Source organism: Gavialis gangeticus, unplaced genomic scaffold (assembly GCF_001723915.1).
Source record: "Gavialis gangeticus isolate Ggan-Ray unplaced genomic scaffold, GavGan_comp1, whole genome shotgun sequence".
Classification (NCBI taxonomy): domain Eukaryota; kingdom Metazoa; phylum Chordata; order Crocodylia; family Gavialidae; genus Gavialis; species Gavialis gangeticus.
In genome coordinates, this window is record NW_017729032.1 from 12446052 (window position 1) to 12463349 (window position 17298).

Genomic DNA, 17298 nt, shown 5'->3' on the forward strand with positions numbered 1-17298 from the left:
TAACTAAGAAGAGTAGGAGAGTTGTAACACAAAAGGATTTTATCTCCCCAGTGAGACATTAAATCCACAAAAGGGACACATGCATCACAACACCTAACTTTTAGTTGCCTGCCACCTACTGGAATCCTCAGCCTTTAGTCAGGCACTCAGACCATCTGCACTTGGGCACCCAGGCCTTCTGTGCACCGCCTGGCAAGTGTTCAGTGCTGAAGAAGGCACAGGTGTCAGCAAATTAAGCAGAGACCCACCTGGAGTAGCCATTTGCACCATAAATAAATGTCACATTTGTTCCAGGAGAATATGTTTTGTCTCATGACCCTACAGACATACACGTCCACTGTCCCACTTCAAATCCCACCAAATATGAAAGAGAAAATGTGCTATCGCTTTTTCCAGGGACACCACAGTGTGCATCAGTAAGGTTATTGCAGTTCATTCCCTAACAAGCTGGCCAGGACGTATGGTGTCACTAGCCACTTACTGACAGAGGAGCAGCAATGCAGCTTGGAAGGGTTGCATGTGACTGTGCTGGGCCTGCTTTGACCCGGGTCAAAAAAAACTCAGGCCAATCAGGACTAGGTCAAATGCAATGTCTGCTAATGGACTTGGAAATGCCAAAGAGAAGAGTGGTGCCTAGACGTCACCCTGAAAGACAGCTAAGTGCCTAATTCTAGCCAAAAACTTCACTGTTCAGAAAGGGAAATGGAAACCCGGCAGCACTCCTCTTTCAAACCCTACAGTAGCTCAGTGGGAGGGTAGATTTTGCACATGGCTCTAACAGTGGGGGTAGCCAATGTTGCCCAGTGAGGGTAGCCAAGGTATTCATTTCTGCCATGAACCCTCCAGTCAGGTCATGTCATGCAAAATCAAAGACATCAACTTCCTCACACTTATAAGCAGTAGGTTAGTGTTTTAGGGCCCTCGCTGGGGAGGTGGAGGAATATTTTCCAATTCTCACTCTCACTGATTCAGATCCAGGTCACTAGACCAAGAATTTCACATGTCAGGGAAGTACCCCATATACCTGACTATTAGGCTTATATGAGACAACCCTTTTCAATCTCTCTTGTTGGACAGATTCTCTTCCATTTTGTATAAAAAAAAAAAAAATTGGGATAGTAACTTGAATGCACATCTCCCAATCCCAAGTACATGTCCTAATTTTTTAATAGAATGTAGGACACAGCCAGCCAGCCCCAAAAGTCTTTTGAACCCAGCCCAATCAGTGCTTTGAGAATGCCCACTGGATCATGTCCCAGAGGCTAGATAGGCGAACAGTTCACCAATGTCAAGACAGTTTTGCATATGCCTGCTGACAGAAATGGAGTGCCTAGAGAATTTTACCAGCAGAAACCTAGGTGCCCCCAGGAACAGACAGTATCCAAAGGATCACAGTGGTCTCACTGAATTTTTGTTATCATTATAGGTTGAAGGCGCCTAAATCAGTTTTTCAGATCATGCCCCAATCACTACAAAGACATAAGCATATGCTTCACTTTGCACATACATATTCCCATTGCATGCAATTCAAGACTTTTCACAAGCTAACTGAATTCCCTGATATGCTTACAGTTAGAAGTACTTGGGTAGATCTTGGCAGGGCTGAGGCCATTAATTCACAGCCTTATGGTTAGGGATCAGGAAGTCAACATAAAAGCACTGGAGCATTAACACATTAGAAAATAATAATTGGACCTGATGTCTAATGGCACTTTTACATGTGCTCCGGAGGTGGAGGGGTGGTGCTTTAATTAGAGTGGCTCCAAGAGCTGGTCTAATTAAAGCACTGCAGTGCCTTGTGTATCCGTGTCCCCGCCACTGTTCCCTCTAAGCTGCATGGCATGCATGGTTGCGCAGGTGTGCCTGGCAACATGGGTTGAGCGCACCTGCGCATCTGCGCACACTATTCAGCTTAGAGGGAACACTGGTCCCTGTAATTCAAAACAGTGGCGGGGGTGCTTGAACTAAAGCTTATTCAACGAGCTTTAGTTCAAGTGCCTCTGCCACCATTTTGAAGTGCAGGGATGCTGATACATGAGATGTGGGAGGCTGCTGGAGCACAGTAATTACCATGCTCCAGCAGACTCAATTAATCGAGTCTGCTCCAACACATTGTAATTACAGCACATCGAAGCAACCTCCATGCTCATATACAGGCACCCTAAGGCACTGAATGCCTCTCAAGGTCAACACCCAATGAAGCCAAGGGTGTCTGTATGGCACAGAGTAACTTAGCACGTCGCAGGACTGTAAAGTTTGCCAGAAGAAAACTGGGAGTAAAACATTTTTGTTATTATTGTTATCAAATAGCTTCAAAGGAATTACAAAGAGAGTCAAACCCACAGTAAAAACTAAAAGGTGTTGCCAGTGTCCCTGAAAACTCTAAAATGATCAGAGTTAATGACTGAATAATAAAGAACAATAATAAACTTTGCATTTCCATCTGAGAACCTCAAAGAGCTTTAAGGAACATGAATGCAGAAAGCCTCCTTACTACACTGTGACATGAGTCCCATCTCCATTTTATAGCTAGTAACACCAACATACTAGATTAAGTGACTTGCCCAAAACCATCCAAAAAATTTGAGGCAGAGCCAAAAACATAAGCCAGCTCTCCTCTACCAGACCCTCATACCTACATGAAAATACTCCTTGAACTGCATAATTCAGTTAATTAACCAATTTAAACATGTTTACTAATGATCTTTGTGTGCCCTCCAAATGACTATTATGTACGAATCTAAACCATTTCAGTGTTGCACGATAGATAGATAGATAGTTAGATAGATAGATAGACAGATATGGGGGGCGGTGGGTCGAATGTCTCTGTAGAGCAGTCTATAGTCCAAAGAATATCCATGACTGAGTGGCGGCTTTCTACAGCCCACAGTAAAATGCAGCAACAAGCCGGATAGAAATGCTTCTCACTCAGCCCCTAACAGTGGGTTAACTGCAACATATGCCTGAGTTTATGGACACTCCGAACGTACTATTTTGCTGCTCAGAGCTGCGGGTAACAGGTCAGCAACAGACACTCACATTTTTATCATCAGACTGAAGCAAAAAAAATCACATTAATATGGAAGAATAATTACAATGAAGCACATTATTTATGAACCCGGTGCAACCTTTTACTGGGTTCAAGAAAGACCATGAGATTAGTGTCCTGCGACTATCATGAGCACGGATCTAGCTTGTACGGTTCCTATTATTGCTACAGTTTGTCACATAGTATGTAATAACCTTTCTGCATATTAAAGCAATTATTTTAATGCCTAACTCTTATGTAGTGCTTTATATCAGTGGATCTCAGAGGTCTTACTAAGGATGTTAGTATCATTATCTCCATTTTGCATACAGGGAAACTGAAACAGAGCAGGAAACAACTTGCCCAAGGTCAAACAATAAGTCAGTGATAAAGTTGGGAATAGAAACTCATGTCACTCATATCTTGATTTCTAGTCCCAGTCCACTGCTTTATCCGCTTGAACACGTAACTTCTAAAACCTAACAGCTATAATACACATAGGGTAAAATCCTGTTTGCATTGAACTCAATGGCAGTATTCCCACTGACTTCAATGAGGCACTGCCCTGCCTGGCTCCTACGGCTGAGTAAGGCAGTGCAAACAAGCACCGCTGTGCTCTCTCATGCTTCCTGTGGGAAAAACTCCCCACAGATATCCACAAAGCCACTTCAGTGTTTTCCTTCCAATACCTCCTTAAAGCTCTCCTTTCCTGAAATATCTACAGAAAAGCTTGATGACAACTAGGCTGCTGCTTTGCTGAGACCACTGTCTGCCATGCCGAGCAACACTGTTTCATTAATTCTTTCTGCAAGAACTTCAAAATGGTTGGACTGTCTGTTGTCTTTTATACTTAGACGGTAAACAGAGAGCAAGGATTTCTGTTCTGTGTTATAGAGCACTGTGGGCCTTGTGCCCAAAACTGGGGTTCCTAAAGCACTATTGGAATAATACTACTACTAATACTATACAGATGATGATGATACAATACCTACAAGCTATAATGAAGGAAGCATTCAGCTCTAGCCTCAGAAACTTGTTATGAAAAGTAATAAAAAATTCCTTACATATTTGTTCTCCTCTTATTTCTCCTGGTTCCTCCTATTATATTTTAGAGAAGCTTGTTAACAAATATGTCTTTAAAAAAGTTCAGGAAGTAACTATAGCTTTTGTTACAGTCCACCACACATGGTGAACTCCCAAGGAAATATTAAAATATATTTTTCTCTTCATAGTTGTAATATGTGACTTCCTAACAAACACATCTTTTATGTCCACACAAGCAAAAAAATATAGGTCAAGCCTATCCATGGTTACATGTGCTCATTTTTGTATCATAGCAGGGTTTTGGGTCAGATCTAAGATTCTTGCATTGCATAATTATTCCTAATGGAGGCCAGTAATGCAGTTTATGTTTGTTATGGAGGTGGCAAAGATTGGGTGTTCCTAACTATCCAATTTTCATGCTGTTGCGTGCTTATGTTATGCACCAGGTAAATACTATACCTAGATGAGAGTCTTTGGATCCTTACTATAGGAAGGGGGCTTAAAGGGAATTATATTCTTTGCTTTTTCACCTGACCAGGTACATACTGCTACTATGTGCAAATAAACAGCTATTGCCTTCCCATCACAATGTCAAAACATTTCAGTGTGGCTGTCAACAGCACCTGATCCTGCAACCCTGGGATTGGTTCCTGAACCAAGGCCCGATACCCTATTTTCACCAAAAATACCCCAGAATTTTGTACTGATCAATTGTAGATGAGTTATATAGCTACATGAATGTATTTATATTGTAAATAGCAATCATATCGATTTGGAAGGAATTCTTTGAGGTGACTTTGAAAGGCTCTCGGTTGGACTTTTTGACGGGTTCTTGGCTGGAGTCTTCTCCAGAGTCCTGGCTGCAGGTTTTTCTGAAGTCTCGTCTGCTGTCTTAAAGAAAGCGTCCAGGGAAGTTTGGACAGACGTTCTCCAGGGAGACGAGTGATGCAGTGACCTTGTTCGCTGGCGTGGCGTGGCATTGGATCAAGCGTTGTAAAGTTGAAACTGACATCCTAAAGTTGAAACAGGGTGTCAATTTAGAAACATTGTAAGTGTGAAAGGTTGTAACTCGAAATGTCCTAAGTCAAGGACTGCCTGTACTCCACCAGCAGAGCTACCCTTTGTTCTGCCATGCCGCTGTCTGCTCGGGCTCATGCAGCTCCTGGTCCACAGCCCGGCATTTTACTTTTAACTCATTCCAAGGAAGTTCAAGTTGTTTCTTGTTTCCATCTTATCCAGTCCTAAGCCCCTGGCCTATTAGGAAAGCTTCTAGCTTGCTGCAGATGGAGAGCTGCTGTGGCGAGGGTGCACCACCCCCTTTTCAAAATCCTAGATCTGCCCATGCTGCCACCTGCCCGGTCCCATGGCAGCCGCCCTTTCTTCTGCAGGAGCTTGGGACAGCCCCAAAGGCTTTTGGGCCAAATGCTTGCAACCCACCAAGGGCTCCTTGGCTAGCCTGATCCCTGCTTGCTGGGTCTCACTGCAGAGCAAGCAGGCACGGAGCAGGGAAGAGGCAACTCGCACTCCCCACAGCACGAGGGTGAGGGCGGGGACCGCAGAGCAGCAGCAGCGGCAGCAAAGCCGCTCCGAGCTCCCCCCAGGCGGGGCCTACACAGCTGCAGCTCCCCGCACTGGCCGCCAGGGGCCGCTGCTGCCCGCCCAATGCGGCGCCGCCGGCTGGGGCGGAGCGTTGCCGTGGTTACCGGGGAACGTTGGCCTTGCAGAGGCGCCGGGGCAGCTCGAGGCCGGGGGAGCCCTGGTAACGCCCCCCCGCACGGGCGGCGGCGGTTGGAACCGTTGGGGCGCGGGGTCCCGGTGAGGGAGCGACAATAGCCAGGGCAGCGGGCGGGGGTGCAGGGTGGCGCAGGGGCGCCAACCCTCCGGGACTGCCCTGGCGTCTCCAGAAATGAGAAGTAAATCTCCAGGAGAGTGCTGGAGTCACCCGGGAGATAAATGTGAGGGCATTCGTTCAAAGAAATATGAAACGTTGAATCCGATGTATGTCGTAGGCCGGTGGGTTTTTAAAAGGTGATAAGTCTGTGTATATTTGCCTTTCTGATGTAAAGTCATTCATGTCGTTGTGTCTTGTGATGAAACGTCCCAGGGTAGGTTCAAAGAGAGGTGGCAAGCCGAGGGGGTGTCCCGATGATGCTGGCGGGGGTTCGGGTGTGGGGTACAATAGGGGTGATGCTGGCGGGGATTTGGATGTGAGGCACGGGGGTGATGCTGGCAGGGGTTCAGGTGTAAGGCATGGGGGTGATGCTGGAGGTGGCTTGGGTGTATTGGCAGTGGTGATGGCAGCTGACACCATTAATGGGTGAATAGAGCAGTGGCTACAAGTGAAGGGGTGGCATGAGGATGACTGTGCTGGTGATAGTGGCTGAAGGTGCAGTGCGGCACAGTGGTGGCATGGGTGTGAGTGAGCAGCATACAGCAACAGCAAGGATCACTGGGCTGCAGGCAGTGTAGACAGTACCCAGCCAAGATGCTGGTGGTTGCAGATGCAGGAAGTGACACTAGGAGTGAGGGCAGTGATGGCGCTAGGTAGGAAGACAGTTGTTGCTGAGGGCACAAGCTTATTACACTGGATAGGAGATGCAGGGAGGGTCATGAGCTAATGGTTGGGGGGTAACGGTCAGCAGCTGGGAGAAGAGGGAGTGAGCCACTGTAAGAGGGAGTTGTCAGGCAGTGGTTATAGTGACCGCTAACACCATGAATAGGGCTCAGCTGTTAACTGCTGCCATAGACTGGCATGGTGTGCCAGGAGAGTGTAGCAGTCGCAAGAGGTTGGGTCTGGCTCAATGGGACTATTGATAGTAGCAAGGGGCTATACCTATACTGATTCTTGAAGCATTTGTAATGATAGTGTCTGTGTTTAAGCTAGGATTAGTGGTTTCTTATTTGAGGGAAGATTAATTAGTCTTGCTCCCCTTGTAAATTGTTCCTACTCACTTGAAATGTGTAATCAACCCTCTGCTCCCCGCCCTCTCCTTTTTGTGTATTCTGGGCAGTTTGCATAATCTAGTAAACCTGTTACTAATGATGTTAGTCAGCCCAATCCACAGTTCAGAGAATTGTGTGTTGTTGCCCTCCCAGGGAGAATTTCACAAATAAATCACTGAAGCTCACCTGATCTCAAGAACAGACTTTGTCAAAATATTACCAATTACTGCTTGAAATGTTGACTCCATTTGTTTCTTCATTCAGCACTAAGCACAGGACTGGATTGTCCATTTAGAGCAAAGCCCAGAGTTCTGAACTATGCGTGTATCGGGGAATGGAGGAGCAGGATACAAGCTACCAGTTGTTTCTTAGAAAGACCTGTACAATAGTTATACAAAAGAGAAAATGGGTTTTAATTTTTCTCTTTAGTCCTGTATTTTGAAATGAAAAGATGAAATTTTGTAGAGCAGCTTGCTGGTGGTTTCAAAAGCTCCTGAAGTTACATGCTCAGTTCCAGAGGGATTTTATTACTTTGTAGGCCCCTTGGAAAATATCAACCTTAAAATCAACACCTTGCCTCTCTTATTTAAAAAATGTTGATCAAGTAGAGAATTTAATAGAAGCTGAACTTTATTAATAACGGTAGGACACACAAAGGACAAATCTGCTGATCAGAGCTTAAACCTCAAGGGGGCTCTGAGAGCAAAAGGATTTCTTCATACAGCACAAAGTCACATAGTTGCAACATTATCACAAAGAGGTTCCACAGTGAAAATATTTTGAAATGAAACACAACTATGAACATGTTGATCTGGGCTCCTTCCCAGGATGCCAGGTCCCTGCTGGGATTTTGAACTTTCCACTGTTAGAAACAGATCTGTCACTCAGAGAAAAAACAATTAGCTGCGATAAGGGAATCGCTTACTAGCATCAGATTTAAAACAGCTGATCTTCTAATAGAGCCATTTATCAAGCCCCAACAGAAAAAAGATTTCATGAGGTGCAGTTTACCTGGGGAGGTGAAAGTGTTTTTAGATGAAATATTATGGAAGAGATTTTCAAAGGCAGTGATTTTTATTATTTTGTCCAACCCAAATTCTGCCTCACTAGGAATACCACCCTACTATTGCTCCTACATGCACGTTTTACCAAACAACTTCCTCCAAACGCAGTTATTGAATCAGACATATACAGTGACTCAGGAGAAAAATGTTGTCTGAGAGAGGGATATGGAGAAGCACTGGTTGAAGTTCCTGTTGCAGTCTGTGGTAGATGGTAGTGAAGTGCATAGGTGGAGGAGTAAAAGGTATTTAGAATTAGTTGACTTAACTTCCTTTCCTTGCTTTTTTGGCTTTATATCTTTTTCTTTTGTATGAGCTGTAATTGGGACAGAATCCATCCTGTTATCTGTAATGCTGCTTGTTTTACAGCACTAACTAGGAGTAAGCCTGTTTTTGTAGTAGTTGTCTGTGGTAGCATTCAAAGCTCACACATATACATAGGCATCTTGCCTGCCTCATGAAACAATAGATTTGCACCAAGTGAGGCATCGGCTCGTTGAACATCTGCAACTGCGGCTGCAAAGCTGGAGTGACCTTGCCAGGGTGCAAAAGCTTGGGTAGTGTATATGGAGGCCCTGGGTTGCCTGCATGCCAGTTTCCCCCTCTTGGCCTTGCTGGTTTAGTTCAAAAGAAAGGCAGGTGCCAGTACATCTGGAGCCAGCTTGGTTGTGGGAGCAGCTGGAGCAGAGGACATCTATTTGTCTGTCTGTCAGGCTTCCACTCCTAGACTGGCTGCTGACCAGGGTTAAAGAGCCCAGTCTACCCTATCATGGAGTGGACCCTAGTTCTACCATCTTCTGGGGCAATTTTTCTGCCAGGGGTAAAGCTAGTACCCTCCTCTAAGGTGCTTTTCTGCCTGAAGCTATTGACACCCTAGAGGTTGCCAGGGTATTTAACCACTGCCCAACACTTGGCGTTAACAGTCTCAGGGCGTACCATCTACTGCAAATTATGGTAGCAGGTGAACGTGACCTGACTATCTGAGCTTGCACAGCTCAGAAATTTTAATATTGAAATGAGACAGCAGTATCTTCTGTTCCATTGTGAAATCAGACTGCCTGAATTTGATATCTGAAATTTCATGTAATGATGAAGAATCTTCTTTAGGTGACCTTTTAGTGTGACTGTTTGTGGGTTTTTTTAAGTCTGTGCTGTCAGCCTAGTTACAGAATCCTGCTCATTGATTCCTGAGGTGTACAGTGCAATTGACAACACACTTACGTGTGTTTAAATGCATCTCCCTTTTATTCCTAATCATAACAATCAAAATGGATATCAGAGCTGCAGTGAATAACAAACACTCATAGTTTTAATAGAAGAGAGGGAAGGACAAGCAAAATACACACTAACAAGGGAGCTAGAAGGGGTCTGCTGAAGAGAAACGTGACACAAAACAAAAATGGTTAGCAAAGGAATGACTGACTGCTGGCTGGATCTGTGAGAATGTGAAATTCTACCCATGCTGAGGAATGCAATTACTAGCTGCTGACATAGATCCCTATGCAAGAACACAGCCCTATTCGGAACAGTATTTAAGTATTAAAAGTCAGTGGGACAAAAGCACATGCTTTAGTGCAGTGCCTCAACAGGAGGAGTCTTCTCTGGGTGTTTTAAGGTCTTTCTTGAATTCCCCACCTGATCTGAAAAGCATTTCCAGGTAAGTCTAGTGGTTGGCATCATCATTTGTCCTGTTAAGGTCAGTGTAGCAAAGCATTATGTTCATCAGAGTAGGTTTGTAGAGTCTTGCCATTATTTATATATTATTGATGTATTTGATTTTAGTGGGAGTTCTCTGCACTGAGAGCATCCTGACATAAGCAGACCCATTACATGATTTAAAAAGGATGCCATTAAAATGCCTCCCAGTATTTATAATATTTTATATTTATTTCAATATTTATATTTGCATTTTATATGTATATTTTGTACTAATGTTTTATATTTACATTTCAATATTTTATATTAATTTAAATAATATATGTGTGCATTTATTTAATGTTTGGGGCACCTTTTCTAGCCCCTTCCTCAAGGGGAGGGGAGGAGGGTGGTCTTGAATAGGGCTGCTCAGTCACTCAGGGGGCTGCCGAGTTCTACTGCTGCTTTTGTCCAGTAGAAAGGAACCCAAAGCCCTGAGCTGCCTGTGTGCCAGGTGCAACCTGTGCCTGGCACAAGACCCCAAGAACCACACGTCTCAGTTAAAGACCAACAACTGTTGATGCTCAATAATTTTGCCTGTCTAGGCAGCACACTTTCCTGTGATGTCCACATCGACGATGAAATCAACGTGAGGCTAGCAAAAGCTAGCGTGGCATTTGGCAGACTCTAAGTCAATCTGTAACTGCAGAGGCATCGGAATGTCAGCAAAACTGAAAGTTTGCAAAGCCATCATCCTCCCAACCCTCTTTTATGCCTGCAAAACTTGGACCGTCTACCAGCGCCACACCAAGAAACTAAACCACTTCCACCTGTGCTGCCTGCAAAAGATACTAAAGATCAAGTGGCAGGACAAGATTCCAGACACTGAGGTGCTCAGAAGATCAGCTGTCCCCAGTATCCATACCTTATTGAAACTGATGCAGCTAAGATGGACTGGCCACCTTTCAAGAATGCCCGACAGTCACCTGCTAAAGAAAATCTTCTACAGCAAACTGCCAAATGGAGTACACTTTCACGGTGCACCACAGAAGCAGTACAAGGTCACCCTAAAGGTGTCCTTAAAGAGCTTTGGCATCAACCCAGAGTTGTGGGAGCAAATAGCTCGTGACCGTCCTTCCTGTAGGTCATCGGTCCAGAGTGGAGCATGGCAGAGGCAGTGAAGAAGTGCATGGCCAGGAAAGTGAGGACCTCTTGTGTTCAGTTCTTGTCACTTTCCTGCCCCTGCTGCAGCATTTGTTCAGAGCAAAGATTGGGTTTATAAATCACCTACTTACCCACGCAACTTAGCCTCCACCCCACTCCCCTATTCCCTCCTTTTTTCCTCTCTCTCCTTTCTTTCTCTTTACTCCCTCCCTTTTCCTTTGTTGCTTCCTTTCTGTCTCCCCTTCCCCCCCCATTGCTGGATGGTGGTCATCTTTGCTCTCGAAGGATGAATTCACGCATGTATTTAAATAAAGTAAGCCTATTTAAATAACTTAAAATTTATTTTTCATTATCCATACTGCTTAGTTTTTGCGTGTTTCTCAGTTTGATTAATGAAAGGTGACTTTTCAGCTTTGGTGTCAGGAACTCATTGCACAGCACTCCCTTGCAAACAGTGCAAATACTACAGTAAAACTAGTTTAGAGCACATTTCAGTTATCTGAACAAAAGGTCCTAAGTTTAAATCTTATAAAAATATTTCAGAGAATTATTTTTATAAAATCCCAGTAAAAACTTTAAAATGGCACGGGCTCACCCTACAGTTATTTGAATTGATTGAAACTTAAGCCCTAAATTGGACCAGGGTGTAAGTTTTTGATAGTAAAATGAAAAAGGAAAAATAAGATGCAATAAACTTATTTGCATTGTCCAAATGGAAATAAAAAGTTGATTAGATGCCTAGTACTGCTATTTGTAAAATAAGTAAGTACATTTACAGCATTGTTAATCTCTCAGGATATTTTTTTAGAATTAATATTTGTAATTGTCGGAGTTCCTGCGCCCCGGGGACCCGACTGATGCCACCTGCTGGTGGTTTAGTGTGTCATCACCTGTAATTGGAGTGTCCCACACGTGCGTTTCGCCTGCCACGACTTTGATGTTAAAGGAGTTGGTTCAGATGTCCGACGCGTGCAATCCAATTATGAATCTCACCGGCGTCACATAGGTCCTGAGTTTCTGAGGGCTCTGCCACCCCTACATCCTCGCCCGTTCCAATGGGTTTTGCCACAAGACCACTCAGCTGATCCACAACAGGAAAATAAAAATCAAAACAAACACTACGACCAAGAGGGTTCCCTTGATCGGAGCGGCTGCTCCAGCCGTCTGGAGCCGTCTTCCAGTACCCACTTTTCCTCTGAGGGGTTGAACCCCCTTTTTGGCTTTTGAAGAGCCCCTGGGAGGGCTTGATCAGCTTCCCTTTTCACAGTTAACACTCACTGTTGAGTTGCGCCCCTATTACAGGGACTGCAGTCCCCAGAGTCCAATACTGCCCTTCTATTAGGGTCTTTACGGTACCCAGCTCCGGCCGGGCTCCGTCTGCTCCTGGTCGGTAAATAAACTGTTCTATGCCCCGCAGGGGCCAGCAAACTGTGTTCAAAAACCCCGCTGGGGCTTGGCCCTTTGCCAGAGGTTCCTACCAGCCCTCAGCGTTGCTTGCAGCATCCTTTGCAACATGCGCCGGTGTGCTCCACCTCCTCCACGTCCTCCTTCCGGTTCCGCAATGCTCCCGCTTGTCGGTCCTGGCCTCTCTTTTATGCCGGCAAAGGGAGTACTGGCCCCTCCCTTCCCCACATACCTGGGAAAGGGGGATTTCTGCCTGGCTTCTTGGGGCTGCGGACCTGGGGCCACTGGTCCTCTGCTCAGTCTGGGAGCCAGGGAGCCTGCTGGCTCCTTCTCTCTCTCACAGTAATCAATAGCTTACCTGAAATTGGAAACATGAAATTTTTTTGGAAAAGTGATCCATTTTAGCCTGCAGTTTCCTATTTCAGTATTTCTGTTGCGACTGATAAAATAACCCTTTTGTTCTATTTCAGATCTGTTTGTTGCACAGACGCAGCCATGTCAGAATATGAACTTAAAAAGATCATACATTTCTCTTGTTTGCTTTTCTTAGATCTGTTCCAGTTGCCAGCACAAGCTCAGCATAAAACATGGGGAAGAAGAAGAAAAAAGAGAATCTAGAACAACTGTACAAAGAAGCAAGATCATCTTTCCCAGAAGCTTTGCTGGCATTTCAGTACGTTGAATTAATTTAAAATCTCAGTAATATAAAACATGTCATACATAAAACAAACTGCAGCTAGCTCTTACCTGAGCCACTCAGAGTATTGTCTACATTATAAAAATGAAAATAGCGGTTATTTTTACTATTCTTTTCTGTACCTGTTTTTTGTTTTCAGGGATATTCCAGAAATGTATACCTTGTAAGTGGATGCGACTGGAGGAAACATCTAAAGTGGGTCAAGCATTATTTTTTCCTAAAGTTAGAAATTGGGAACCTCTCTGGCTCTCTTTTTAAGGAAACACTTGTCCAAAACAACCTTTTCTATTTGCCAATAGTAAATATTTTATTTTAAGTACAGTAATACTGAAGTTTGAATTTGATACGTGGTTCTGGTCATTATACTCTTCTGAGATTACATCCATGTAAAGACTAGGAAAAGTTAATAAGCCAGGTCTCCAAGACTGATCCTCTTGATGCAGGTTTGGGGTAAGGCACAAAGATGCTTTAGATTCCTCAAGCCTTCAAGTTGCTAGATACCGGGCAGTACCTAAGGAGCTTTGTGGCTGCTTCCAGTTGTGCCAGTTACCAAAGACCCTCAGGATATATTTTGGTCTAGGCTCAAGGGTTCTTATTGGTTCTTATTTGTCTTGCACCAGTAGGGTATCCCTGTCTTATGTTGACCAGATTACATTAACTTTAAGGCAAAGATCAGCCTTAATGGGATCAATATTAAGTTCCTATAAAGGACCTGATTCTGATTTCAGTTACAGCAGTACAAGTGAGAAGTTACTGTAGTTAAAATTAGTAGCTGTAATAGTGGAAGATGGTTATGATAGAGATTAGAATTGGGGACAGAAATTCTCTTAAAACTCAATGAACCCAAATTTTCCAAAAAAAAACCTACCCAAGGTGCCTTCTCTATTCTGTTCTCTTCACTCTACCTGGAATCCCTGTTTAGTGAAATCTGTAAAGTGCTTTTGTTTATTACATTTAAAGACTAAAGAGTTTTCATTGGAGAAGTCAGTCTCAGCATAATATGGATTCCTCGATTTATTCCCATCAGCTTCATAGGAGTGTGGTCCCAGCCATGATACAGAAACAACCAAACTGTCAAGGACCCTGATAGTTCTCATTAGCGTACCTCCCAGAATAAATAAGCCTGACATGAACCTTCTTTTCTTCCTTCCCTCTGCTTCCCCTAGATTTTTTTTCAAATATTGATTTATGTTACTGATTGCCTGAATCTTACTGGTGATTAGTTTTTCAAGGCACAAATGAATCAAAAAGTAGGATCAGAAATGGAAGGAAAAAATTCTTAGTCCAATTTACCCTATTCACTGTAGATATTGTGCTAGGCAAGATTATAGCTTTACATTTGTTTGGAGTTATTTATCTGTAGTACAATGATACAGAACCTTAATCACCCTGACTTTTGAGAAACAGATAAAAAGTTGGATGTAAATTGACAGCACAGTTGGCTAATGACATTTGGCATAACAGGCATTTGGCATGCCTGAACCACCCAATTTCCCTCAATGATAAGGTTACAAGCTCTGTGGCTGGGAAGTGAGCAGTGGATGTGCTATATCTGGAATTTAGGAAGGCTTTTGACACAGTTTGTTAATGAGAATATTGTGAAAACAAAGGAAATACAGACTTGAGAAAAGTATTGTAAAGTAGGTAGAAAACTGATTGGATTATTGTGTTCAACAAATAGTCTTCAGTGGCTCAATGTCCAGCTGGAAGGAGCTATCAAGTGTGGTTCCCCAGGGACCTATCCTGAGGCTGGTATCATTTAACATCTTCATTAATGATTTGGACAATGGGATTGAGTGTTTGCTTAGCAAATTTGAGGATGACTCTAAGTTGGGTGGAGTTGCAGACACTCTGGAGGGTAGGTCTAGGATCCAGAATAACCTGGATAGACTGGAGAAATGATGTGCAATCAACCAGAAGAAATTCAGCATGGACAAGTGCAGGACTCTGCACTTGAGATGGAAAAATTGCATGCACAAATTTAGACTGGGGAATGATTGGCCAGCACCACAGAGAAGGACCTGGGGGTGACAGTGAATATTTATTTGCTGAATATGAATAAATTGAATATGAGCCAATAGTATGCTCTTGTGGCAGAAGAAATCAACAGCATCCTGGTTTGTATTAACAGGAGAGTCACTTGCAAATCAAAGGAAGTGATTCTTCCTCTGTACTTGGCACTCGTGAGGCCTCATTTGGAGTATTGTGTCCAGTTTTGGGCCCCACACTTCAAGAAAGATGTGAGTGGATTGGATGGAGTCCAGCAGAAAGTGACAAAATTGATTAGAGGCCTGGGAAGCACGACTTATGAGGAATGGCACAACGAGCTACAGTGAAGAGAAGAACTAAGGAAGGATTTGATAAATCTTCAGATGCCTGAGGGGAGATAGACTATTCTCTGTGGCCACAAAGGACAGGACTAGGAGCAATAGTCTCAAGCTGTAGCAGAGGAAATTTACATTGGAGATTAGGAAGAACTTTTTGACTATGAGGGTGGTGAAGCTTTAGAACAGGTTACCTAGAGAAGTTGTGATTCCTGATCCATGGAAATGTTCAAAAGCAGATTAGATAGATGCTTGGCTGGGATCATTTAGTCAAGGATGTTTCTGTCTTGAGCAAGGGGTTGGAATAGATGACCTCATGAGGTCTCATTCAGCCCTGTTTTCTGATGAACCTATGATCCTAATGGACTGATCGATGTGCCCACAGCACACTTAATAATTTGATTCTAACTGGTAACACTTAACTGTGCAATTCCCCTGCCGCATGTAGTTGTTGGTTCCTATGATTGGGTAGTAGTACAAGAATTTCTGTGTGTTGATGGGCACCAAACCTTTCCTGAACTATGCAGTCAGACAGGCCCCTGAATAATGTAAAAATTAAGCAGGCCCTACTTACTAGACAAATAATGGCTTCTGCTGGCATAGACCCAGAACAGATTAAAGCTTTGTCTACACCAGGGGTGATCAAGATATGGCCCACGGGCCAGATTTCACCCGTGGAGCTATGTTATCCAGCCAACAGGGTTCCCCATGGGTCCAGAAATTGGGCAGCTTAGAAGTGTGGTAGTGTTAATTGTTGAGGAGAACTAACTGGCTCCGTGTACTGGATTGGGCCTGCAGAGCAGCCCCATGCCAGCCTACAGGGCTGCATGAGTTGGACACCACTGGTCTACACAGTATCTCATTGACTACAACCGGTCACTGGCAGAGTTTAAATATGATTTGTGTTGGCATGCACGTGCCTACAGCCTAGTTACATCAGTTAATAGCATTTTTTCCCTATCAGAGGCCTAGCTAGGCTCTTGTAACCACTCCAGCATAGCATTTTCTTCAATGGAGACAACACTCCCAAACCAGCCTTGTGTATCCAATTTGACTGGCTATACTTCCTGGCACTGTGCCTTCCTATATGCATTCCTGTTCTGCATATATGTGCCTTAGCGTGCTGTTCCCTGGTGCTACAGCTTAAAATCGTGAATATATTTCTCCTGTAGGCACAAGAAGGCTGCCTGGTAGATGAGGCCACATAAGCACAGCTATGATGATGGTGTGTACATAGAACTGAAGTGTATTACTGGTCATCAGTTACTGTATGACTGAACCTCTAGCATAGCTGTGATTAAGAACTGTAGTTGTACAGCGAGGCAAGCTATTTCATCCTGAAGAAAAAACTGGATATTTGTCAAATTTCTGTTGACTGTTAAAGTGAAGGAGATGAAGACGGGAAAGAAATAATCAACATTTGTAACTTGACTGTAGATGACATATCTCTTTAGATCCATGATGGGAAGAAAAGTTAATGCTTTGCTCTGTTACTTCAGTCAAATAAATTTAATTTCAAAGGATAAACTGGAGCAGCATCAAACATTCAAGAAGTCAAATGAGCATTTGAAGAACAAGTATTAGCTCATTGTCGGGTCTCATTTTCTATTTCCTTTTCCAGACAACGGAATAGCAACTGCATACAGTTCTACAACAGCATGCAGGACTTTGTGTGGGATTTCTCTAAACTGGTACAAACCTCATTTAGCATTTTGTGAGGAGCAGGCTGCACATGGCCCTAATATAAGCTGTCTCATAGTAAGGATATATGTATGGACCTATAAAACAACAAATAAAGCAGTATATCATTCCACTATGGAATAATCAAATTATTTTTATGCTGCCCAGTAACATAACTTTATGGTCAGTTTACTCATTGGATATTCCAGCATTCAAGCAAAAGACTCTATTAGCAGGAGAGTCTTCCATTCAACTGGGGTTGTACTACTTATGCATGTTTATCTCTCAGTACAAAAGTAGAAGATATCAAATGTGCAT

The 17298-nt window shown here is 43.6% G+C and overlaps 1 protein-coding gene across 3 annotated transcripts in view; it reads left to right on the forward strand.

Moving 5' to 3' along the window:
- Positions 1-5757: 5757 nt before the first annotated feature.
- Positions 5758-17298, forward strand: part of CCDC83 (coiled-coil domain containing 83) — a 73109-nt gene continuing 61568 nt past the window's right edge. Inside the window, exons 1-2 of one of the 3 annotated variants that reach the window (XM_019525488.1) lie at positions 5758-5831; positions 12830-12952. In XM_019525488.1, coding sequence (XP_019381033.1) covers positions 12867-12952 — 86 coding nt within the window. In that variant the 5' untranslated portion in view covers positions 5758-5831; positions 12830-12866. Of the gene's footprint in view, positions 5832-5899; positions 6101-12829; positions 12953-17298 lie in introns of those variants that run through there. The other 2 variants (XM_019525489.1, XM_019525490.1) reach the window with 2 other exon arrangements.